The sequence below is a fragment of the Spinacia oleracea genome, chromosome 5, assembly GCF_020520425.1.
Source record: "Spinacia oleracea cultivar Varoflay chromosome 5, BTI_SOV_V1, whole genome shotgun sequence".
Lineage (NCBI taxonomy): Eukaryota > Viridiplantae > Streptophyta > Magnoliopsida > Caryophyllales > Amaranthaceae > Spinacia > Spinacia oleracea.
In genome coordinates, this window is record NC_079491.1 from 2,664,957 (window position 1) to 2,691,618 (window position 26,662).

General features: G+C 35.2%; 3 protein-coding genes across 4 annotated transcripts; all 3 read right to left on the minus strand.

Moving 5' to 3' along the window:
• Positions 1-400: 400 nt before the first annotated feature.
• LOC110784095 (cytochrome P450 94A2-like) lies at positions 401-4,146 on the minus strand. The gene has a single exon (XM_021988503.2). The coding sequence runs from the start codon at positions 2,108-2,110 to the stop codon at positions 530-532; it is 1,581 nt and encodes a 526-aa protein (XP_021844195.1). The 5' UTR covers positions 2,111-4,146; the 3' UTR covers positions 401-529.
• A 9,433-nt stretch (positions 4,147-13,579) lies between these two features.
• On the minus strand, positions 13,580-15,443 carry LOC110784087 (cytochrome P450 94A1). Its single transcript, XM_021988492.2, has one exon. The coding sequence runs from the start codon at positions 15,319-15,321 to the stop codon at positions 13,759-13,761; it is 1,563 nt and encodes a 520-aa protein (XP_021844184.1). The 5' UTR covers positions 15,322-15,443; the 3' UTR covers positions 13,580-13,758.
• Positions 15,444-18,720: 3,277 nt separating this feature from the next.
• LOC110784069 (probable myosin-binding protein 4) lies at positions 18,721-24,350 on the minus strand. 2 transcript variants are annotated; one of them, XM_021988480.2, is made up of 4 exons: positions 24,195-24,350; positions 22,368-23,709; positions 20,206-22,225; positions 18,721-19,186 (listed from the first exon to the last, which is right to left on the minus strand). In XM_021988480.2, exons 2-3 carry the CDS (start codon positions 23,572-23,574, stop codon positions 20,268-20,270), a joined length of 3,165 nt encoding a protein of 1,054 aa, XP_021844172.2. In that variant the 5' UTR covers positions 23,575-23,709; positions 24,195-24,350; the 3' UTR covers positions 18,721-19,186; positions 20,206-20,267. The 2 variants fall into 2 exon arrangements, with proteins under 2 accessions (XP_021844172.2, XP_021844166.2); XM_021988474.2 differs by having other exon boundaries at positions 22,368-23,770; positions 24,195-24,346.
• Positions 24,351-26,662: the final 2,312 nt, after the last annotated feature.

Genomic DNA, 26,662 nt, shown 5'->3' on the forward strand with positions numbered 1-26,662 from the left:
AAACCAATAATGTTTTGGGCCTAGTGGCCCTGTGTACTATAGGTCTAACGCTCGGATAGAACTGATCAAATTGCGGGCAGGTTTCGGACCGAGCCACACCTTGAAATTTTTGTCCATTAGGTCGGTCCGGGCCAAACTCCAGGTCAATTTATTATGCTCGAAACCCACTAATTCCAGCCATGATAGAGGTCTTTCAGGTTATTTTCGAGGCGGACCAAATTTATAACTAAGCTTGCACTTTTGAGTGGCCCAAAAAAATAAAGTCGGGCCGGGTCAGGCCATCGGGTTTAGGGTCCTATACAGTTGTGCCTTATCGGCGTGACAACACTGGATATTTGGCTGTAGGTAATGCCCGGAGTCAAGACTTAAATCAAACATGACTTTTAAACATACAAGTGCATTATTCAGAATGACACAAAATTTGCATTTCCATAACTAAACTTCATGCAATTTGTACTTTACAATTTAATTAACCCAGATTCTTGCTAAAAAGTTGCACATATTTTTACACAATTGAAACCTTATCAGTTTAATCACTCGAATTCCCCGTTCTTTCTTCAATCCTTACCGGCAAACCACCACGCATCTTCGCCGTCAATTGAGGAACATAAACCGGCTCAAACCCGTCTTCCACCACCGGAACCACCCGAAACCTCTCCAACACACCAGCTACCACCCTCTTCATCTGCAAGAACGCCATCTCCTTACCAAGGCAAACCCGTGGCCCGGCTTGAAATACCGGGTAAGAATACGGGTCACGGGCCACAAACCTCCATTTCCTATCTCCTTCTCCTACTACTACACTTCTTTTCCCCTCCAATTCCAGCCACCGCTCGGGCCGATACTCGGCCCAATGCGGGCCCCACAGCTTCTCCAACCTCCCCATAGCATAAGGGTGGTAACTCACCCTCGTACCCTTTTTCACCGGTATTCCACCTGGCAACACGTCATTGGCCGCAGCTTCTTTGAGGTCAACCGCTACCGGTGGGTACAGCCGCATGCTCTCACACAAAGCAGCATGGATATAAACCATGTCTTTAACTTCTTCAAACACAGATGATTTTTCTTTCCTCTGTTTCCTCTGTTTTCCCTTGTGTTTTATCTCTTTTAGTATCTCTTCTTCAACTGATTTGTTCTTATGCAAAAGCCAGAAAAACCATGTTAAAGCTGCTGATGTGGTGTCTCTTCCTGCAAGAATGAAGCTGATAACAATGTCAGTCACAAATTTCTCATCCGAAAGTCCAGATTTTAAGAACCTTGATAACAAATCCTCTGTTTCTTGTGAAGTATCCTCTGAATTTTTCATCATTTCCTGTTTCTTCTTCCTAACAAGGGAATTAGCGAATTCCCGGATCTCCAAAACAGCTTTTTTGAGCCTTTTTTCAGACCCAATATTCAGAAATTTACCAATTTTTGACAGAATAGGGAAAAAAGCTTGGAATCTTTTTGTACTGATTGTTACAGCTTCTTCAAATGCTACTGCAAATTTAGCTTCTGGTAAAGAAGGTAGTAAATATTCAGGGTCATACCCAAAAGCTATCTTGCAAATATTGTCAAAAGCAAACCTCTGAAGTATGTTTTGGAGATCAAGAACTGTCCCATTTTTTGCAGCCTCCGATAACATAGGCAAAAGCCGGTTCGAGAGCTCGGATTCAACGACATTCTCCACGAATTTTCGCAAAGATTTGGTGTTGAATTCATAGCTAGCAACTTGTCTTTGAAACTTCCAAGTTTCATTATCAGCATTGAATATTCCATCACCTAAAAGGTCCTTTAAAACACCCTTTTGAAAAGGGCCCTTTTGGTAAATAGCGAAACGTGTTTTGAGGATGTGTTCAACGACCGTTGGATCAGCGGTTTGGATACTCTTAACACCGAACGGACGGTGGAGAATGAAGGTGGAAGTCGGGGAAGAAATGAGGAGTTTTGTGATCCATTGGAATCGATCCTTTTGCTGGCTCGCAGCAAATAAATGACCAATTATAGGGTAGGATTTAGGGAGATTATTATTATTATTACTCGGGGTAAAGAATTTGTGGATATAGAGTAAAACAATATAAGATAGAAGGATGAGTAGTAATGAAAGTAAAAACTGACCAAGATCAAACATGGCTTCTAAACTGACCAAATTCGAATGGCACAAAAAGCAAAAGAGAAAAACTTATCAGCCATGTAAAAATAATCAAGATTAACATTTGTTTAATGAAAACTTATAGGGTAATGGAGTAGTGGGACTAATAATAATAATAGTTGACCTACTAGTGGGAAAGGTCAGATTGGTTCATGTTAGAGTTCATGGATGACCTACTCTTTTCCATGTGCTTGATTAATGTTTGGTAAAAGTTTGAAACAGCATAATATATGCAAGTTGTAAAATTTCCAGCCACCTACATATATCTCTGTCCTACTTCCTTCTCCGGTTACACATGAACTTAATTCCCTTTCTCCTCTTTTGCATCATATTATTATGACAAACTTTCACATGCATTATAATGAACCTCGGATTTCTCTACAGTTCATTGATGCATGAAGTTCAGAAAAAAAAAAATCAGTAATTTCCAAGCACATGCTCGATTAAATTAGCACGGGGTACGTAAGACTAGATGTTTTGGTTCCACGCTCCTCGTTACATCTGTATATGACCATTTAAAATATAAGCCTGGTTTGTTCTAAAACTTAAGAGAAAGTAGTTCAAATATGATGATTTTGACAGGAAGTTGTTGGAATATATGGAAATATCCCACTAAAGAGAAAAGTATAATGTAGTATGTAGTAAGTACGCAACAAAATTGTATTCACTATGCCTCACTTAGAACCAAGCACAACATGATTTTGATGTCCCAGAAACCACTTAAATAAGGTATAAGAGTTTCTCCATCCTTTAAACCCTCCTTTCTTCTTCATATGCTAAAACTTGCAGATTTCCTAGCTAGTAGATTGAAGATCCTTATATGTAAAGAGGATTTTGATCATTTTATAATCATTCTTTCTTCAATCTTTCCGAAAAACCTACTCTACTCTGCACGTTCTCCATCATATAAAGAATTAGAGCATGTTTGGTGTAGAGTTTTTAAGTGATGGAAATAGAATCAATTAACTATTTACATTATCTAATGTTTGTTATGAGAGGACTGAGGAGTGGTAACACAATCCATTTCCTAAGGGTAACCATTACCACCATTCGTTACCTCTCCCTACCCTATGGTAACAACATTGTTACCATCCTCAATTTGTTACAAGTGATTCATTTCCTAATGTAAACCAAACAACTAATATTGGTAATAACTAACACCACCCTTTCCCCTTCTTATTTATCTCTTTCCATTTCCTTTCCTAAGTTTATACCAAACATGCCCTTAGACTAGGTGATGCACTTGCTCTGCTGCCAGAACAAGGCAAACACGGCCTACCGGTAAAAGAACGCCCCTTGAAGCTAGATTTCCTTTCCGTAGAGGCTCAGTGTACATTATTTCATTCTTTGTACATCAACTTATCGTCTAATACGTAGTAAGAAATGCAAGAAGCAATTATATATTACTTCTCATACACAAAAACCTAAGCAGAAACCAATGATTCTTGAATATTTCTTCTTCAACTTTATCCTAGTGAATCATCTTTCCTACCCAAATAAGCATATCAGTACATTCACATCAAACAAGCAAAGAAACAACAGGACATATTGGAAGTTGCACATATTTTCCATAAACCAAACTTGATCACTCTATAAACATCCTTTCTTCAACCCTTTAGAGGCAACCCATCTTAAATCTTCGATTCTTCGCCGCCAAGTGGACTATATAAACTAGCTTAAAACCCTTCCTCCACCACCCAACCTTCTCCAAAATACTTAAATACCAGCCACAACCCTCTTCATTTGTTAAATTACCAAAATGGAGGTAACAATAACAAAAAAATCAAATTATTGTAAGTTCACCTCAAACAGTACTTCTAGTATACATAGGTCAATTATTTTGCTACCTCCTTACACAAACCAAAAAAACCTAAATCCACATTTATAAACTAGAAATTGTGATTTTAGCAACACGAAATACATCATACATGTGCAATTTGTATATAGCAAAAGCAATCATTGAAAGAACTATTCCAAAAATAGAAGTATTGGATTCAATTGAGAAGAGAATTGTACAATACCAGAAATGAAGAAAGAGGGAGAATGAGATATGATGCACCTTCAGAAAGCGGCAAAATCCTGAAGCATGGTTTAGACCCCAGTAAAATTCGAGTTCTTTATCATCTGGATTCTGGGCAAGTGATACCCAGTACCCAACACTTTCACAAGATTTGAAGCAATTCAAATAGGATATGACTTAAATTGCTGATTTTTATTTTTATTTTCATGATTTGAGGGTATAGAAAATTGGTAGGGGAAGAAAATAGAATAAAGATAAAGGTCCTCTGGAGAGTTTCTAAACCTCAAGTGACTTGTGTCCATGATCCAAATACAATCATCTTGAGTACCAACACATAATATGTCAGTAACAAAATGCAAAATTGCTTAGAAATACCACCAATATAAGTCATATGTGTTATTATTGGTATTCACATAATTTGTATTGGTACTAACATATTCTGTATTGGTACTCCAAATTCTGTATTGGTACTCACTTGTGTCCAATATGGACACAAGTCACTTGTGACAAAGACTTCCTCCTCTGTTTGGTTCGGAGGATTCGGAAGGAAAAGGAAAAGAAAAAAAAGGAAAAATATTATTTTTGTGTTTGGTTCCAAAAATTGTATGGAAAGTGAAAGAAAAGGAAAGCTCACTGTGTAAAAGTTCCAGGAAAAAGAAAATTAAAATCTGTCAAACAAAATATTAAATGTTAAATCCATGTTTTCTCTTCCTTTCTCATCCCTTCCTTTACTAATGTTGTAACAAACATGGGATTCCATCATTTCCTTTTATCATATCAAACATGGAAAAATATATTTTATTTCTTTTGTTTTCTTTTCCCTTCCTTTCTTATCCCTTCTCTTCCTTTACTAATATTGAACCAAATAGAGCCAAAAAGATGGTAGCTTGATGAAAGGACGGAAAAGGGAGCAAAGTGAATTAAAGATTAAAATTTTGGCTTGTGGTAATGTAATGACCAAAGGTTGCTACATATTGTTTGATGCCCGGTTGACTTCATGATAGACATGACTCGAAGTGTAACTGTCAAATTGTGTAAGTAGTTGTCTAATGTTATTCATACGAAACTGTATTTTTCACGGACATTTAGTGTGTCCCTGCAAAACCTTAATAATTATGGATTATCTCCTTCAATAAAAAATATGTTCAATATTATTTTTCAATTGCTAATAATATATAATTTGTTTCGGAAGGCTATAGCCTTTGCAAGAAGGGGGGGGGGGTGTGGCTCCCAAATTATAGGAGCGACTAATAACATTATTCTCTAAAAGATCTCAAGCTGCTCGTGACCATAATTATGTCGAACATAATCATCAAAAAAATTAGTTTTATGGTGTTAGGGATCGGGGGCTTCCAACCAACCTGAATAAACCGATGTATCTCTTTAGGAGTATTCATAAATGTATGCATGTCAAGAGAGTCTAACCTACTACGCATATTCCCTTCGTTGCAAACTTTTAAAGCTATAGTGTAAAGTCAACGACAGAGAATGAGGTTTGTATAAAAATAGTTGTGTTTCTCGTCTTCCTAATCCTCCAGAATGAAGTTATAATTTTTTTTAGTAGGTAATCCCACATTATTTCGTATATTGCGAAACAAATTGAAAATTGAATTTGCTCGGAGATAGGTACCAAGCCACCAAATTGATGCATTGTAATCCCAATATTCTTTAGTGATGGCACAATTTAGAAACAGATGATCTTGTGTTTCATTGTGACTAGGAATACCGATGTTACAGTAAATTAAGTTGTCCCTAGTTAAAAGACTATTATGTAAAAGTTGTCATAGAAAAGTTTAACTTTGAGAAAATATCCAATTTTCAAATCCAGTGAAATTCCCATTTAATAAAAGAGATAGCTTTATGAGCTAATCAGATGGCAGGTTTAACTGTGAATTGTCCGTTACTGAAATATCCCCAACATGGTTCATCAAACACATTAGTGACTAGCTAGTAATGGAATACCTTTGTTAACTTGCACTACTGATTGAGGAACCACTCAAGCAAGAGAATTTTCATTCCGTATGAGCTAGAGTAATAAAGTGATCCACTGTAATATCCAAGTTTTGGATAGAAGAAGTATCCAAGTTTTAAACTGAGAGTAAATTAACGGAATAACACCAATTATCCAGCCATAAAAGGACATTAGATCATGATCCTATTTTCGATTGTATACCTTGAAGGAGATGACGAATTTGTAAAATCTTCTTCCATATCCAGGAATATTTTAGTTGAGGACTGCATGCAAAAAAATTGTAAATATTTTGCATGGATAATTTGGACCCATAGGTTATTATGATCATAATTTATTTTCCATCATAGTTTGGCCAAGAAAGCGCAATTTACCGCATCGGTTTTGCGGATGCCGAGACCACCCTAATTCTTGGGTATGTGGTATTATTTCACCATTTTGATAATACAAAACCGAGTAGAGTCGGTAAAATTTGACACGACATGAACTGAAAACAAAAAAGTTGATTAATATCAAGGATTCACGACACACACGTTTAATTAAATGGGTCAACACGATACGACACGTTTATTAAACGAGTAGTGATAGTGTTGAGCTTTCTAGCATGAAACTTACATGACTCAACCCACCTAAGAAAAACAACCAATAATTTAATATATTGGTGATAAACCTTTAGAGGTTAACTTTATTGAACAAACAAAATAAAACAAACAAAGTGGGCATGAAAAAATGGGTTAATGTCTAGGATTTTCGACCTGTTTAATTAAACGAGTCAGCACGACATAACACATTTAATTAAACGAGTCAAATTAGTGTTTAGATTTTTCAAGCCATTTATTATTCAACACGAACATGACTTAGCTCGACACTCCATGTTTGTCAACTCTATAATAGAGTATGCATTAGTAGCACATTGATGTTTTGGCTTGCTTTTTTATAGATTTAATATACGTATTTGACTATTAATGTACTCCGTATTTAATGATGAATGAGTAGAACTTATGAAAAATTCATACTTTCAAAACCAATTACGTAACAAGTAAAGAAAAAAATATACGGAGTACTTCATTTGTTCTTATTTACGGAGTAAATGATACAATTATTTAGTCACGTTTGTCAATGCACGATTTCAAACATTAATATCTTCAGTTTTGGATGAGAAAAAATTATAAAAAATTGATATTTAAAAAATATTTATTGAGACGAATCTAACAAAACCCCACACGATTATGTTTTTACTTAAGTATAAACCACAAAAGGAAGTCAAAGGAGTTTGTGTGAATATTATCCAAAATCCTATTGTGTCATATAAATAAGAATGGAGGAAGCATGACACTATAATGTTTTTTCTTATGTACGTAGTATGAATCACTAAACCGAGGCCCTGTTTATTTTGATATTTTTAAAGTAAATGAGTTTCCATGTAAAATAATTTTAAAGGGAAAATACAATTCTAAATAATTTTTTTCTTATATAAATAAAAATATGGAGAAAATAGAAGTAGAAGTAGGAAAGAGAAAATGGATGGAGGGGAGAAAAAATTAATATAATGATCAATCAGGTGAGTATGCATGGCATTCCTTATTTTTTTTAAAATATATAGAATTATTTCTAGTACTCCATATCTATATATATTATTAAATCTCCAAAGCAAACTATAACATCTATCTAAGTGTCATGATTACTTAGTAAGTGATATGACATCGTCGCGCCATGTCATGCGCACACATGATTGTTTATTGTGTCCTTACAAAAAAAAAATGTTGCTACCTATCCTTGAACCCATAACCCTGTTATAGGTTAGTGCTAAGGGGGTGATTGGTTGGGGTTTTCAGGAAAGGGAAAGGGAATGAGGGGGTTCATACTTTCATTCTATTTGTTGTTGTTTGTTTTGTGGATGTTGTCATGCCCTTACCCTCTTCTCTTTTTCACTTACCCCAAATCCCTCTACAATGATACCTTACCCCCAAAGTTGTGAGTTGTGACGTACTCTAGAACAATGTAAAAGCAGAAAAATCGTTCTTTTGAATGTATAAAAATTCAATGCTCAATTTTATGATAACAAACTTTTTTCTTAATTTTTTCCTTTTACTCAAATCATATACTTCTTCCGTTCCGGAAATATCGCACCATGGTTGACTTTTACCCATTTAATCATTAAATTGACTCTTAATATACCAAATCGTATGCAAGTAAAAATCATAAAAAAATAATATTTAGAAAATATATATTTATACGAATCTAACAAGACTCCATATGACTAAAATTTCCTTACGTACAAACCACAAAAAAATGGCCAAAGTCGTAGTGTGAATAGTGTAAAAAATAAATGGTGCGATATTTCTAGAAATTTATTTACATTAAACATAAAACCATGAAATTAATATAGAAAAAAAAATGTTGCACTTTCTTTTAGCGAAACAAATGTGTTTTTCTCCCTCTAAAATGTCTTTCGATTTTGTAACTCAATATAAATTTGTAACTTATAAAGTTTCTTATAAATTGTAGTACAAAAAATAAAGTTTTACACAAATATAGAATTAATCAAAATTTTAGTTTACTAATTGTTGGTAATCAATTTTATTCTAAAACTGCATATACAATGAAATTCATATCATTCTCAAATTGCATATATAAAGTAATTTATACTTCGTAAGTAAATTTGAAATGAATAACAAAAAAATCAAATTGTACATAATACTCGGGCATCACCCAAGCTACTAACTCGTTAATGTAATGGAAAATATGAAATGATAGACAAAGAGGAAAATAATATTATTTTAAAATATGGTATATAATATTAGTTAAATTTGAATAATAAAGGTAGAAAGTGGCAACACAAAAGAAACAAAGGTAATAGTTTTTCATGTAACACAAAAGAAACAAAGGTAATAGTTTTTCATGTAACCAGTGCATCTCATCCTAATTAAATTAATTTATACTTCGTATTATAGTCGAAATTTTTCGATAAATCCTTATTGAGAAGGAATCCCATGATCGATCATGATATGTTGTAGGTAATTTCATCACGACAACAATAAAGAATCCAAAAATCGATCATTAGGTTGAAGTTTCTTTCATCACCACAACAATAAGGAATCCCAAGATCGATCAGAATGCTGTAGGTTATTTCATCACCACAACAATCAATTTTCTCGGATCGTATATTCGTATTATATGTTATTTCATCACCACGACAATCATCTTCCTCAAGAGTTTTCTCACTACTCCATCAACTTACTTCATTAGTCATTTATTTTTATAAAAGTCAATATAAAGTCATGACAAAAGTATACAATTAATTTTATGGGTTCAAACTAAAATCAACCTAGAAAATTTCAATGTCAGTATGTTTAGTCAACTTCAAAAAAATGATTTATATTTAAAATTAAAATTAATAAAACAAGTGAAATGCATTTGATGTTATTTAGTATTCAATTAAATTTTTATATAAGTCGTTATTTAATTTTGTCATTCGTAAATAATTTGTGTTATTTGTTACGGTGTAGTTCGTAAATAATTTTATATAACCGACTATGTGGTTTATACTTCGTAAAGACTTGCATTCTCTATCAATCAGGTCAGGTAAAGAGACAATAATCTTTTTGGTCTTGAAAACTGAAAAATGAAAAATTGGAAACTACTTTAGGTGATTTTTATACTTTTATTTAGTTAAAAAAAAAAAAAACTGAAAAAAAAAACGATTACTAACAGACACCTTAACCCGACTTGTTTATTTAATGGGAACTCATCTAAACACATCTAGGTATTTCTTAGTATTATTTCTTTTGAAATGAATTATTTTCAACAATTAAATACACACGAATTGAATTCACCTAAAGTTTGTGTTCACCTGATTTTCTTTATTCTTTCTGAACTTATATTATATGAACTCATTATAACTTAACTAAATTAAGGTATATTTTCTATGCTGCGATATAATGGTGCTACAGATGTGATGTTGTTTGATTCGTCTCGCTACGTACCTTCGGAATATCAACTTTTATAGTTTTTACGAATACAAAATTAGAGATATTTACATTGACAATTGTAAAAATACAAAGCGTAACTATTTAATCGAAATAGAGGAAGTATTAATAGATGTGTCAAAGCATATTACTTTCGGATTGAAAATGTGAACCTTAATCTAATCCATTTAACTAAACGGGTTGCTTTACACCAAAAAAAAAAACTAAACGGGTTGCTTATACTTGCGTAGTTGTGTCAATCCATTTAATTTTTTTTTTAATGCAAATGTCGACCCATTTAACTTAATTGGGTTACCAACTTGTTATTTTCGGGTTAGGTCCGGATCAAGTTGGATCAAAATTTCCCGGTTTTATCGGTTACCTCTTCATCTCTGATCAAAATTTCCAGATTTTTGCAATTTCATCGATTTGATTCAATTGAACAAACAATCAAACAAACAACAACACAGAAAAGAGAGCGGTAGTAGCAGAATACCTTGTCAACTGGTTACTTCTTCTTCTCAAAAAACATTGGCAATTTTTATATTTCTTTGGATTAGGGTGAGACGAATCGATGGGGAAGAAGAAGAGACAAGTTGACAGGGTATTCTGCTGCGCCACCAAGCTGACGAATCAACTCCAGTGGACTGAAACCCTAAATCCTGCTAATTCCGCGTATCTTCAATTGGAAGAATCAACTTTATTCTCAAAGTATGTCTCAATTTCTTCATAATCTTAGTATTTAATTGCAATTAATTTTACTTTTAATTGATTTTAATGCGCCAACTTCTGCTACAGACTATGGTTTTTTATATTTGGGTTCCAAATTAACCATCTTCAAATTCATTTCTGAGGTTCATTGTGAATTAATCTTCACGATTAACCCTTAATTTGATGAAAGGGGATAATTGCAATTGTTTCATTGGTTGATTGTTATTGTAAAAATTTAATTGGGGTTGATAAAAGAATGGAAACCCAAACAGGAATTAGGATTTTTGTTTAGCACTGATTAACTTTAGTTCAATTACTTAATTTGGGTTGATTGAATTACTGAAACCCTAATGGGATTTAGGTATGTTAACACTGATTAAATCTTAATCCAGAGCTTTGATTGTAATTTCTAATAACCCGAAAGCGTTGGTTGAATATTAAGAGCTTAAGGGAACGATTTCATGAAGCTGTAACCTTTGCTAGATCAAATTTGATACCCGTTCTTCATCTCGCAAGATCGATAAGGATTTTAGAGATCAAAGTAGTGATCCAACTGAGACTAGGAAGTAGTGGTGGCCCTATTAGTCTATAAGTGCCTATGATGTGACCTTGTTTGCTTCTTCTATGATGAGATTAAGAAACATTCAAAGACTGCTCGAACTGTTGCGATAGCTAGTGTAGACTGTAGAGGAAGACTTTTTTTGGGAGGTTGTAGAAGGTTTCTATGAGACATTGATTTGATTAGATGAAGTTTATGTTGGTTAGAGGAAAAGAAAATTTTGTAATATAAGGATTACACACGCTCCACACCTGGCTGAAGTAAGATGTAGATGATTCCTTGAAGGCAAAATCGGTGTTGGAGGTTGAGGTTGAGGATGAGGTGAGACTTGAAGTTATTGGGTACATACGGATGAATAATTAACTACATTGGAGCTGAAGGAACTTATATGGATGGATGAAAGAGGAGAGAAATTGTGTGACCGGGGAATCGGAAGAACAAAATGATATACCTATTGGTGGCAATCTAAACAGTAGCACATTTATGGAATGTAGAATTTTTCAGAATTGCCGATGGATTTCTGAATGCTTTAAGTGTAGGTTGAGGCTCTATGTAGGGTAAAGCTTGTTCACTAGATTATCTCCACATTAAGCTTCGGGAACCGGGAACTGGAAAGGTGCAGAAGAGCAGGGGGATGGAAGACACGGCTTAAGTTTTGAGAAAATCAAGTTGTAATGAAACACCTAATTGAAAATTTCCATTGAATATAACGCAATTAAGCGCCATGCATTTTAATTGAAAAACTTTATCTGCTTACTGCTTAGTAACATTAATGTAGTCTGATTATCTACTAGCCTCTATGCAGATTGAGGGAGCTTCTTGTTAAAGCTATTGTTAGAAATATTTTGTCCTTTTGTCTATGACGTCCAGGAATGAGTAATTGTAATCTTTTCATTGTATGAACGCATGAGTATACCGACAGCCTCTCCAATCTCCCCATTGCATAAGTGTGTTAAGTTACTGACGTACCCTTTTTCACTGGCGTACCATCTGGCAACACATCGTTGGTGGAAGCCACCTTGGTGTCTGCAGGCACTGGTGGGTATAGCGGCTATAGCCTCATGCTCTCACACATTGCAGCATGTGTGTAGTCCATGTTTTTACTTCTTCGAAAGCACAGGAATTTTCTGCTTAATTGTCCTGTTTCTTCGTAACTCTCTCAATATCTCTTCTTCTACTTGTTTATTTTGCATAGTAGCCAGGAAAACCATGTTAAAGCGGAGGAGGTGGTGTCTCGGCCAGCAAGAATAAAGCTAATGACAATGTCTGCGACAAATTTCTCATCCGATTGACCAGATTTAAGAAACCTTGCTGCTTCTGAATTCTTCGTCATCTCCTGTTTTTTCTGCCTTACAAGGTAATTGGCAAATTCTCGGATCTCTATAATTGTTTGTTTAAGCTTTTTCTCTGACCCAATGTTGAGAAACCTACGGATTTTCCATAAAACTGGGAAAAATAATTTGAATCTTTGGGTACTAATCATCACAACATCCTCAAAGGCGACTGCAAATTAGATTGTGGCGAAGTGGGTGACTATCAGATTCTTGGTAGCTTCGAATAGGATTGGGGTCAACCTCTCCGAAACCTCAGCATCGACAACTGTGTCAACAAATTTCCACAATGATTTGGTACTAAAATTCAAGGCTGGCAATTTTCCTTTGAAGCTTTTCCACTGAAAGAATCATCAAGAGTGCACCAAATCAAATCACTGTTATCTGAAATAGACCGATCTATGATTATGAATGTTGAGGAAAAGGTTATGGAGTTTAGCTTTTTATCGGGTGTGATGGGAAGGGATTCCACGAAACGAGTGGGTGGGATATTACACAACTTCTGTAGGCCACAAAGATTAGCAAAAGCCTATGCTAAACTTCATACATGTGAATTTCACTGGTTTATAGCCTGTTTTAGTGCTTGTTTAACCTCATATGGTGCTAACACTTTTTTGCCAAATCCTTTTTTCTCTTCTTATTTATCTCATGTGCCTTTTTTTTTCTTATGAAGGAGGCAGAAGAACCATGTCAACACAACTGATGTTTCCCAGCCAACGCGCAAAAACCAGGCCAGAATCATTTATCACAATGTTAGTGACAATTTTCTTCCTCTGATATTAGTTTCTTTTGCATAACAAAAAAGTTTATGTAAATCTTGCGCAGAAAATTTGTGTTTTTACTTGTACATCCGAAAAGAAAATTGCTAAAACACTTAACTGAAACTATACTGAATCAACTGGTCTAATCTTGACAATTAAAAACTGATTGTGCTGAAATTAAATTCGCTTTGAAGCTTCATACAACTTAGTCATACTACTAAATCAGAATATTTTCAAAGCAGCATGAAAGAAAATGGCATAAAATTTTGTCCAATAAATTACTCTCGTAGAATAAAGAGCCTAAATCTTCATTCTTGAAATTCCGACCTTTCTTCAAACCTCACTGGAAAACCATCTTGCATCTTAGCGGTTAAATTCGGAACATAAACCGGCTCGAACCCGTCTTCCACCACCGGAACAACCCGAAACCTCTCCAAAATACCAGCAACCACTCTCTTCATTTGCAAGAATGCCATCTCCTTACCAAGACAAACCCTCGGCCCGGCTTGAAAAACCGGGTAAGAATACGGGTCCTGCTCCACAAACTTCCACTTACTTTCCCCTCCTATCTTTTCTGTATCCTCAACTTCTAACCACCGCTCGGGCCGGTATTCAGCCCAATCAAGCCCCCATATACTTTCCATTCTACCCATAGCATACGGGTTATAAGTTACCCAAGTACCCTTACTCACTTTCGTACCATCCGGTAACACGTCGTTGGTTACGGCCTCCTTTGTGTCTAACCCAACTGGTGGGTACAACCTCATACTCTCACATAATGCAGCATGAGTATAAACCATAACTTTAACTTCTTCAAAAACAGAGAAATGTCCTGTTTTATTCTTCTGTTTTCCCTTGTGTTCTCTTATCTCACGTACGATCTCTTCTTCTACATGTTTGTTCTTATATATTAGCCAATAAAACCATGTTAAAGCAGCTGATGTGGTATCTCTTCCTGCAAGAATAAAACTTATAACAATGTCAGTGACAAAACTCTCATCTGTATGACCTGATGCAAGAAACCTTGACAGTAAATCCTCTGGTTCTGAATTATTATTCAAAATCCCCTGTTTTTTCTGAGTAACAATGGTTTTCGCGAAGTTTCGAATCTCAAAAACAGCTTCTTTCAGCTTTTTCTCAGACCCAATATTGAGAAATCTGCTGATTTTCCAGAGGATTGGGAAAAAAGTTTTGAATCTCTGACTACTAACTGTAACAGCATCCTCAAAAGCAACAGCAAATTTAGCTTGTGGCAAAGAAGGTGACAAGTATTCCGGGTCATACCCGAATGAAATCCTGCAAATATTATCAAATGCAAACCTTTGAAGTATATCCTGTAAATCAAGAACTGTTCTGTTCTTTGCTGAATCAGACAACAATGGTATCAACCTATCAGAAAGCTCGGTATCGACAACCGTTTCAACAAACTTTCGCAACGACTTTGTGCTGAATTCGTAACTCGCAACTCGTCTTTGAAACTTCCAAATCTCACCATCAACATTGAATATGCCATCCCCTAAAAGGTCCTTGAGAATGGTTTTCTGGAAAGGACCTTTCTGGTAAACTGGAAACTGGTTCTTGAGAATGTGCTCCACCGTGGCGGGGTTTCCTGTAAGGATGCTCTGCCGCCCAAATGGGCGGCGGATGACGAAGGTGGCGGCCGGTGAGTTGACTATGAGACTGGTAAGCCATCGGAATCTTTCCTCTTTCTTTATTTTCAAGACTGCGAGTAAATGGCCTATGACAGGGTAAGCTTTTGGGAACTGGGTAGTTTTTTCTGTTTGGGTGGAGAAAAACTTCTTGATTGAGAAAAACAGAATCAATGGGAAGATTAGCAGAAATGGGGTTAACAACTTGCTAATCTCAAACATAATTTCTGGTTTTTTTTTGGCAGTTTTCGAGTTTTCGGTGAAAATCTAGCCTAGTTTGCTGCTAAATCTGAAGAAGAAAGATGGTGGTTTGAACTTTGAAGATCATCTCTTTTTGATGCATATATTAATGCTAAAAATTTCATACTTCTATTAATTAATATGCATGTTGGATGATTGGTTCAATTACTGTGAAATAGCACATCTACAGTTGTAAGATGTTGATTTAAAAATTTCAACTTGCTTGACTTGTACTAGTAATTACAGTATTGAATTGGAAACATTACCAATGAGATCTTGACCTAGTGGTTAAAACTGAGTACTTACGACCAGTATTACAAATTCACATTCTACTATCTCTTAAAAAAAATCATAAATAAATAAATTATAGTTCTACTAATTAATATGCATGCTCGACGATTGGTTCAATTAACATAAAATAGCACGTCTAAAGATGTTCCAATAAGAGAAGTAATACTGATTTGGTAACTGTACCAAGAAACAAAAACCAATTTGCTACAACATATGAAAATAATCTTATATTAATCTTTTCGTCCGAATAAACCAGAAGTGCATTACAAATTATAGATAGGGGAGGGGGATTCGAACTTTTGTAAACTCACATGCCTATTTTAGTCGAGCAACTCGATCGACAATATGGACATGAATGTTCCTCGGAAAGCCACTCGAATAAGCAATGAGCATGGAAAGTATGACAACAACGTATTAACTTGGCTAATCGTTCTTCGTTGTGTATTTTCTCAAGGCAAATAGAACACGGATTTTCTTCTTCTTCATAATCCCGCGCATTATCTCTTGCATACGATAGCTCTAACGTAGGTTTAACTTCAATCAAAGTATTTTGTTCCTCACTGAAGTTGATTGCGGCCGCCTTCAGATCATCAATATTATCGTAGCCACCACCCCAAGTCATATCATCATCGCTATCATACAAGTCCTCTTCTTCATCATCTTCTTCATCAGATGATGAAGAAGATGACTTGTATGATTCGTCAACTTCTTGAACAAGAGTAATATCTGCGACAAAAACAACCCTGGATTTCGTACTATATCTGACGTAGTTGAAGTCGAATTTAAAACAACTCCTAATATAATCACATAGTTGTTGAGCAAGATTTTGTTTAATAGCTTTGGTTTGGTTGTTAAACAAGGTAGAGTTAGCAAGAGTTTTGAGTGCCAAATCATATAATTGACCATAATAGAGGTAAGAATTGCTGAAACTTATTACATCTTGAGATCTCTCAATAAGAACTCTTTGATGATCTTTGTGGTGTTGTTTAAGGCTGAGATTAAGGAGGAATAAACCGCGCGTGAGAGGAACAGATGGTTCTTTCCATCGGAAAATCCGTAGGCTTGTAAGTCGAGGTTCGTCGTTGCTAGTAATAGTATTACTCATCTTTGTAATTCTTAGCTTTGTTTAAGGTTTGTGAACGAGTTTAATTAAGGATGTATTAGACAGTTTAATTTATACACTTAAATATCCTAAACCGATTTGAAAAAATATAGCAATACTCCTAATTAATGTCCAACTCCCAAGTCCTAAACCATGTTGGAAAAGAATAGTAATACGATTATTTGATGGCAATTTGGTTAAGTTACGGCACATGCACTATTGAACTTCCCACTAATCTCATTTAATGTTGCCAATTAAAAATTTTAAACACTGTAAAAAAAAAAAAAAGACATACTACGTACTTTGTAGATTATGTTTTTTCGGAGACCTCCTATTCAAAACAACTCTCTTGGTCCTTATTTAATTTTTACATTTGATATCATGTAGGTGACTTAACAACAAATTAATGTAAGTAAAGATTATTTATTTTATTTAAATAATGTAAATTACGTTAATTAATAATGTTTTCACTTTTATCAAAAATCTGATACTTAATGGCTTTTTGGATGAAGTTAAACTGATTTTATTCTTTATTAAAAAAGCAAAAAAAATTGAATAATTTAATCTAAAAATCAATAAGATATTTTTTTTTACTTTTCCACTAGATAGGAGAAAGTGTGGGGGATTTATTACGAAATGAAATTTGACTTATTAAAACAATCAATTAGCATAAATTTTGGCAGGGGCGGATTTTTTTGTTTTTTTTTCTTTGGCTCTATTGCGAGAAGTTCCCACCGCCTTCGTCGAATGGACTAATCTCTCATGGGAGTTTGCATGGGTACCTCGATGGGCAGCATCCCTCCTCCATTCCCAAGACTCGAACCCGAGACCTTGGTTAACCACTCATGCCAACCTCAATTGGTTGAAATTTCTATTTATGTTACAATATAAAAAAATTATTACAAACGTCAAGATAAAAAAGAAACGCCCAAAACGGAATACGTAAAGGCTATGTTCGGCTTAACAAGTACTCAGTAGCGTTTTGACTACCAATGATGTCTTGACCTAGTGATTAAGAGTGAGGGTCTATGTACAATAGGTCTCAAGTTCGAATCTCTCATCCCCCATTTGTAATTTATATTGCCCTCGTGGCGAGGAAGTTAGGTTTCACACATCTAGTCAAGTCAAGCAAATTGTTTAGACAAAAGCCGAAACTATGGCAAAATTCCGTCCTCCATATTACAGGTTGTAGAATCCTCATTAAAGAACTACAAGAAATTATGTTAAGAATAAAAAAAACGGAACTACAAGAAAACTACAACAGACAACAGGAAACGGAAACGTAAAAGTACAATTTTCATATAATTAGATCAATGTTTTCAGTCAGAAATCTATAATCTATACTCCGTAATAACCATGAAAAGGGTATTAAAGTTAGTCTGGTACATTAATTAAGATTTACACAAGTTGTCATCTTGGAACTTGTTGGTTCTGTACTCAGTAAAAAGAAACAATTTTCCTGAGATTCTGAGTTTCCAAGTTTTGGTAACTGGACAAACATCTTGACACTTTCAAAGTATTCTGCAACTTATGATGTTCTGTAAACCTATTATTCTGGGTAAACAACTGATTCACCCCTTGATAATATAATTCACGACACATTTTGACTACAGAACTGAAACTTCTCATAGCAACAAAGAAATAAACTGAGTCATGAGATCATATATAAAGATGGCCGCAGGCCGGGTCGGGCCGAGAATATCAAAACACCGTCGTGTTTAAGCCTTATTTTACTAAATTTAGTGTGCTTTGTCGCGCCGTGCCTTGTCGTGTTTTTTTCAAATAATATGCGGCCCAAGCGGCCAAGCCCCATCCACGACTTTGTGCTCGGGCTGGGCCGGGTCGGGCTTTTCCTATGGTCCTAACGAGTTGGGCCTTGGCCCGGTGGCTTTTTCGTGCTCGTGAGGGTTGGACCTTGGGCCGGGCCACAACCATCTTTAATCATATATGCATATGCCAGCATGAGTGATGAGCATCAATAGAATATAAGAATCATAAGACACCAAGTATGTCTGTAGTTGCAAAAACAGTGGTATTCCTAAGCTGTGAGGATTACAAGAAAAATCAAATCAACTCAACTGGGGATCAAAAGCTTTACATAGTTCAGATGCAACCAGGTGCAGGGTTGGCTGATTGGATTCAACCTCTAGAAAACAATTGAAAACATATCATATAAGCGCACGCACACCGATATACATACTAATCAATAATCATCCAGTTCTGAGAATATCTACAAGAGATGCACCCTGGGCAAAAAATGAGGGATGCACACATTTTGGCAGACTTCACTGATCATTTTTTTTATAGAAGTATTGAGCAGATACCTTAATAAAAACTTTCTTCATGATAACATCTAAGCAGCTGCTGAAAGTTAGCATGGCCTCTCCTCTCTTGAAATCACTCACCACAGGCTGATGCATTCAATCCTTTTGTCCTTTCGCTTCCAGCGCAAATCTGTTTTCAGGAAAACTAAAGGTCAATTCACAAGATCTTAAGTTTGGTCCAATATAAAAAAAAATTGGGGTATAAAGGTTACACGGAGTACAAACTATTGGCATTGCAATTCCAAACGTCAACACACAGAAGCCTGTATAAACTTCAGTGTATTCAGGTTAAACATTTGAGCAAACTCAAATATGTATGTATTCAGGTTAAACAATTCAATAGTGGTAATAGTTTGGATAATAAACTACGTATTTGCTGAAATTAACTTAGAGAATGTTTGGTATAGTGGGTTTGTAAGTGATGGAAATGGAATCACTTAACTATTTCCATTACCTAATGTTTGGTATGAAAAGTGTGGTAACACAATCCTTTTCCTAAGGGTAACCATTACCACCATTTGTTAGCTCTCCCAACCCTATGGTCAAAATACCATTACCCTCATCAATCCCTATTTGTTACAAGTGATTCATATCCCGAGGTATATCAAACAACCTATATTCCTAAAATGAACATTACCCTTTCCCCTTCTTATTTATTTCCTTTCCATTTCCTTTCCTAAATGTATACCAGACATGCTCTTAGTTTGTTTGCCATCTAATTAGAAGTATACCAAAATACATATAAGGAAAGTCGTTTTGGTAGATAGTAAACAAAAGAGATTAAGCCAGTTTCATAATTGGGTCCTTCCAGAGTCAGAAAACATCTACTCCATAAGAATTTGTCCTGTATTGCATTATAAGGGCTAGTTTGGTTGACATTATGATGCATGGGAAGTTTCATTTCCTAGGAAGTGAAGAGCTAAGAGGTTGTTTGGTTGACATGAGCATAGGAACTTTGGTAAGTAGAACTTCCAATGGGAATTCTAACATTCCTATGCTCAACCAAACAAGAATACTCAATTCCTAGGAAGCTAAAACACATAGGAATTGCAAATACAAGGGAAATATAAATTCCCAAGTGCAACCAAACATCACTTAAAATCCAGAAAAAGCAAGGAATAAGAAAAAAGGTGCCAGGAAAAAACATACCCTGCAAGCTTTGAGATGTTGTAGGACATTCAAGGATGTGCAGTGCAAAACCATATTCAATCCTACGACCTCTCATTTACAATACTTTCAGAACCTTGTGCATCCTCTGTAGACGAAACATCCTCGTTCATTTCCGGAAAATCTTCAGGATACTTTATTCTAAAAAAGTCAAGCTCTGCCTCCAATTCCTGTATTTCTTTCTCCTTTTCAGCAATCATGTCATTAGCCTTTTCTAGGGCATCCACATCGTACTCTGCTTGTTCTTCCATCATCCTCAGATATTGAAGAGCCTCCATGTTAAGTGCCGCCTTATCTTCTTGCAACTTAGTTATCATTGCCATAGCTTGATTTGCAGCAATTGCAGCTGCATTTCTCTCTTCTTCTAGCTCCTTGTGCAAATTGTTGATGCATTTCTTGTCATAATCAACTTGCCGTCTCAATTTATCAACAAGACTTTCACCTTCAATTTCACTAACACTTTCTTCAAGAAATTCAAGGGATTGAGACCTCTCTATATTTGGTGCATTTCTCTCTTCTTCTAGCTCCTTGTGCAAGTTTTTAATGCATTTCTTATCATAATCAACCTGCCGTCTCAACTTGTCAACAAGACTTTCACCTTCAATTTCACTTACACTTTCTTCTACAAATTCTGCATTTCTCTCTTCTTCTAGCTCCTTGTGCAAATTTTTGATGCATTTCTTATCAAATTCAGCCTGCCGTCTCAACTTGTCGACAAGACTTTGACCTTCAATTTCACTTACACTTTCTTCTACAAATTCAAGGGATTGAGACCTCTCTATACGTGGTGCATTTCTCTCTTCTTCTAGCTCCTTGTGCAAATTTCTGATGCATTTCTTATCAAAATCAGCCTGCCGTCTCAACTTGTTAACAAGACTTTCACCTTCAATTTCACTTACACTTTCTTCTAGAGATTGAGACCTCTCTATACTCTGTGCATTTCTCTCTTCTTCTAGCTCCTTGTGCAAGTTTTTGATGCATTTCTTGTCATAATCAACCTGTCTTCTCAACTTGTCAACAAGACTTTCACCTTCAATTTCACTTACACTTACACTTTCTTCTAGAGATTCAAGGGACTGAGACCTCTCCATACTTGGTGATTTTGGAGGCATCAGGGATTCATTAGAACTAGAACTTTCAGTCTTCTGTGGCTCATCTGAGTGACCATTCATCGAAGGATACATATTGCTTGATGATGAATCTGTTTGTGAGTCTGATACTTTTGAAACAGACAATTCTTCACCTGATCCAATACCACTGCATTCTCTTACGCCAATTTCTTCTGACAAAAGGCGTGAAGCTTTAACGCCCTTAACAGTGACAGGGGTAGGTTCTGTTGCACCAATGGCATAACTACTATTGCTTGAAAATGAATCTGATACTTTTGAAACAGATGATTCTTCACCTGATCCAATACCACTGCATTCTCTTACGCCAATTTCTTCTGACAAAAGGCATGTAGCTTTAACGTCCTTAATAGTGACAGGCGTAAGTTCCTTTGCACCAATGGCATAACTACTATTGCTTGAAAATGAATCCGTTCGTGGATCTGATACTTTTGAAACCGATGATTCCTCACCTGATCCAATTGATCCAATACTACTGCATGCTCTTACGCCTATTTCTTCAGACAAAAGGCATGTAGCTTTAACGTCCTTAATAGTGACAGGGGTAAGTTCTGTTGCACCAATGGAAGAACTACTATTGCTTGATGATGAATCTGTTTGTGGGTCTGATACTTTTGAAACAGACAATTCCTCACCTGATTCAATACCATTGCAAGCTCTTATATCGATTTCTTCTGACAAAAGGCATGAAGCTTTAACGCCCTTAACAGGGACAGGGGTAAGTTCTCTTGCATCAATGACATAACTACTATTGAGCACAAATGCAACATCTTTCTTTATAGAAGAAACAGTTGAGGTGCTATGCAGATCAATAGATTCCCAATTATTCATGGCAGAACTGTGTCCCTTGTCACCATTTACCTTAGTTTCAATACCTGGAAGTAGTTATACAAGAATACAGTAATCAAGAAACAAGGGGTTTGGATGAACAGTAAAAACTTTATAAACCAAATGAAATCGCAATACATAAACAGACTAAAACCAAAAAGAGTGAGATTACAGGAAATATGAACTTACAGTTCTCTTTTGATAATCTAGCAGACAATTGCATGTTTTCGAATGGTGAAGCAGTTTTATGAGAAATAAAATCTGAATAACCAGAAACATCCAAATTCTTCGAGAGTGAAACTCTGTCACCCTCATCTGCTGAAACAGCTGGTGAAACCTTTGGAGCACTAGATGATAGAGGAATATCATCAAGCATAACTAGCTCAGGTGTTACAGGACTTGTTTTCTTGATAAGCTGTTGCCAATTTAGCTCTCCAATTCCCTTCTGCCTTAAATCACCATCAGATACAAGAAACCTTGGAGTTGTTGTTTCGCCTTTTTCAGGTTCAAGATACGGAAACATAAGATTGCTAGTGACAGGAGTTGATTTCTGACGTTGGACGGGTGGCAAAACAAAATCATACTGATTCTTCGGGGTGAAGTTGGAACCGGATCGTGATAGAAATTCGTCCTTTTTCCGAGTTTGAGGCACAGTGATCAGTTCCTCATCATCGGAAAACGGGAAATCCGAGTCAGAATCTGAACTGATCTTTACTTCAGTGTACCCCACATGAGACAAGGAATCAAAATCTGTACTTCCTATAATGAGAGGTTTAGTTGACACAGAAAACCTATCCCTTCTGTTCTTCAACCCCTCTTGACTATTTGGTAGGGAAATCTCAGGATTAGAAATAGGTGTTGATGGTAGTTTTGACCGGACAAACTTCTGCACATTTGGTCTAGATCTCCACGGCTTAGAACAACAAGAACAGAACTTTGTAGTCAAAGAAGAACCAGAACCAGAATCCAAATTTACTAGTGGTTTCTGAATACACTCTGATCCTAATTTACCCACCAAGATTTTGTATGTTTCTTCACTTGACTCGTTCTTTGCAAACGACAAAAGACATTCTTCACACATTCCATGAACATCGACAAGTTTGCCATGGTTATGACAAGAAACTAAAGATGATATCTCTGATTTGTGGTTTTTACAAAGAAGATTTATATAGAATTCCGGATTTTCTTTTCCTAAGATATGATCAAGCCTAGAACATAATATGCAAGGCAACTGTAGCTCACAATACTGAGCAAATTTTGTAAGGAAATATGAAAATGCTGCATCAAGTAGTAAGAGAAACAGCAACAACCACTCACACGCGGCTGATTTTAACACGCGTGCAAAACCGTGTAAATTACTATCCACTTTAATTGGGAAGGCTCCTTTTGTTGCCATATATTCTTTCTTACAAGGGTTCTTACAATGAACCAAACACTCCAATTGGGCATAAATGGAAATCCAGCTTATGCAAACAACTTGAATTCCAGCGTTTCGAGATCGATAATGATAGTCCCATCCCAAATTCAGACCCTAAAAACACCAAAAATGTCACAATTCACAATCCATAAACCAGCTCACAATCAACATCCACCTACAATAACATATAATCAATCACCTAATCAAATATTAAATTTTCACATATGACACCCAAATGCGATAAATCCCAGCTCAATCATATAAAAACAACAAATTAACAAAAATGCAATTCGTCCCAAATACTAAAAGTCAATATAACAATGCCCAATTCCTTCAATTTCCCCCCAAAAAAGAAATACCCATTACAGAATTGCCAATTTCGTATGAAACCCAGATGATGAAATTTCTAGAACATCAAAGAAAACCAAAAATGGAAGGTGATTAACTTCAAATGCCCAGAAATTTCATACATCAGGAGTGAGGGAAAAGGTAAGAATCCTGATAACTCAAAACAATAAAATGAAATAAAAATTCAATGGAAGCTAAAATTCAGGAGAGATAAGAAAGAAGGAAGAGGAGGAGAGAGAAAAAGAGGGTACCTTGAATGGAGGTTGAAGATGGATCGGAGGAGATGAAGCGAAATACAAGGAAGAAGGCAAACAAAAAAAATGGAAGATTTTAATTTTGATGATTAAAATTGAAGAAATTTGTTGGTGGGGTGGAATGACAAAGACGTCCTTTGTAGTTTGGGCTATGGGAAATCGATTGACCGTTAAACCTCAACCAACATCAAACTTATTGGCCCAAAAATAAGATTAAAATAATATTTGCTTGGTTTTCAATTTTTCTTATTTCCAAAAACCATTCATAAATCCATTAAAGGAAATAAAAATTGAAAAGGATAAATGCATCTTTTAGGTCTTTCAAATAAGAAGTTAAAAGTGAAAATACTAATAAATCACTAATATGGTAATATAATGGCAAATTTGCCAAAAACAACCTTTTATAACCTATTTTTTGCGAGAAACAACCTTTTAAATATTTTTTTGCGAAAAAAGACCTTAAACTAAAAAAAATTTGCGAGAGACAACCTTTTTGTATTTTCCGGTGTTGACTACTCATTTCCGGCATTGACTTTGCCGGTTTTGCTACCCCATCTTTTTTCCCGTAAAAATCAAAGGCAAATTTGCCAAAAACAACCTTTTATAACCAATTTTTGCGATAAACAACCTTTAAAAAAAAATTGCGAAAAAGGACCTTAAATAAAAAAAAAAAAAACTTACGAGAGACAACCTTTTTGTCTCATTTCAATCATTCTCGACTCTCTTCATCTACAATTTGGTAAGATTGGTTAATAAATTTTGTGTAATTGCAATGCATGAAAGTTATAATTTATCCCAATTGTTTAAATTGAATCGAATTTCTGGATGAAAACAGTATTGAATTAATTCCTAATTGTTTGAATTGAATCAAACTACAACCCGAATCATGTTCCATAGCATCTTTTACTCCTCATCATCCGTCACCCATGAACATCGAATTAAGCCTTAACTAGTGAGTGCATGGAATTAAGATTTTTTTTACTCTACTAAAAACATCAAGGATATTGTTAATTTGACTGGAAAAGGGTGGTGAAATTAGGTGTTTTTTCTTGTATATGCTAGGTAATGTATTTTTGTGTTGCGGAGAGGCAATTAGCTTGAGATTATCTCTACTATATGCATGAAGTTTATAAAGGTAAGGGTTTCGAAATAAGGAGATATCTAAGTATACCATTAATCAATTGTAATTTGTTTTTTAGGTTTTAATCAACTACTTTTATATGAGAGAATATGGAGGGAAATGGGTGTAAATAAGAAAAAAACGAAAACATTTGAACTGCAAATGGAAAGTCAAGGCCGGAAATTAGTGGTCAACGTCAGAAAACCCATAATGGTTGTCTTTCGCAAGTTTTTTTTTAGTTTAAGGTCCTTATTCGCAATTTTTTTTAAAAGGTTGTTTCTCGCAAAATAGTAGGTTATAAAAGGTTGTTTTTGGCAAATTTGTCTTTTGATTTTGAGGGGAAAAGGGTGAAGTTAGCAAAACCGGCAAAGTCAATGCCGGAAATGAGTAGTCAACGCCGGAAAAGACAAAAAGATTGTCTCTCGCAAGTTTTTTTAGTTTAAGGTCCTTTTTCGCAAAAAAATATTTAAAAGGTTGTTTCTCGCAAAAAATGGATTATAAAAGGTTGTTTTTGGCAAATTTGCCTAATATAATATTGATAGATAATTAATTTTGTTATGAACTTATAGTTAGCTCGGTCATTGGACTATCATCAATTCTTAGATGGACTTGGTTCACACTAAATTTATTGTGGACCATGCCTTAAAATAAAGTCAACAACTTGTTCCTAATTTATTTTGACATTTTATTAAGATTATTATGAAAAAATATATTAAATTAGTGTCGTTGATACATGTTGTACTTGGATAATGTGATTTTAAGTCACAATCCGCTTTTAAAAACATAGGGTTACTATGCTTCAAAAGATGGTTACTATGTCTGAGAATTTTGGTGTTTAATTTATTATAGTTACTATACGAACAATAAAGGTCACTATGAATGTAAAAATGGTGCTAGAGAAAATTATTGATTTTGGGTCCACACTAATATTATTGTGGACCAGGTCCATGCAAGAATAATCCTTGGACTATTACAAGCAGAAGTTATAATATGGAGGACCATATACTTCATATGAAAAATGTCATCCTGATTCATGATGTAATATGATAGTCCGTTGCGTTATACAAGATCGATGAACTTCAGATTCAACTACCTATAATAGATTTATGGGTAAGAAATCTGCCTAGTGAGTAGTGCCATTGAAAATTTAATATCTATACTCGCTTTAAATCACGTATAACTGTATAAGGCATCTTAGCACTCTTCTTTTATAAAATAAAGACAAATATAAATTGAAACATAAGAAGTGTGAATGCATGATATGTTTAAGGTTGTCTAGCACATTGCACATGGTTAAAGAATTTAGAGTTGGTCATATGATTAATATTGTTAGAATTGAACATGG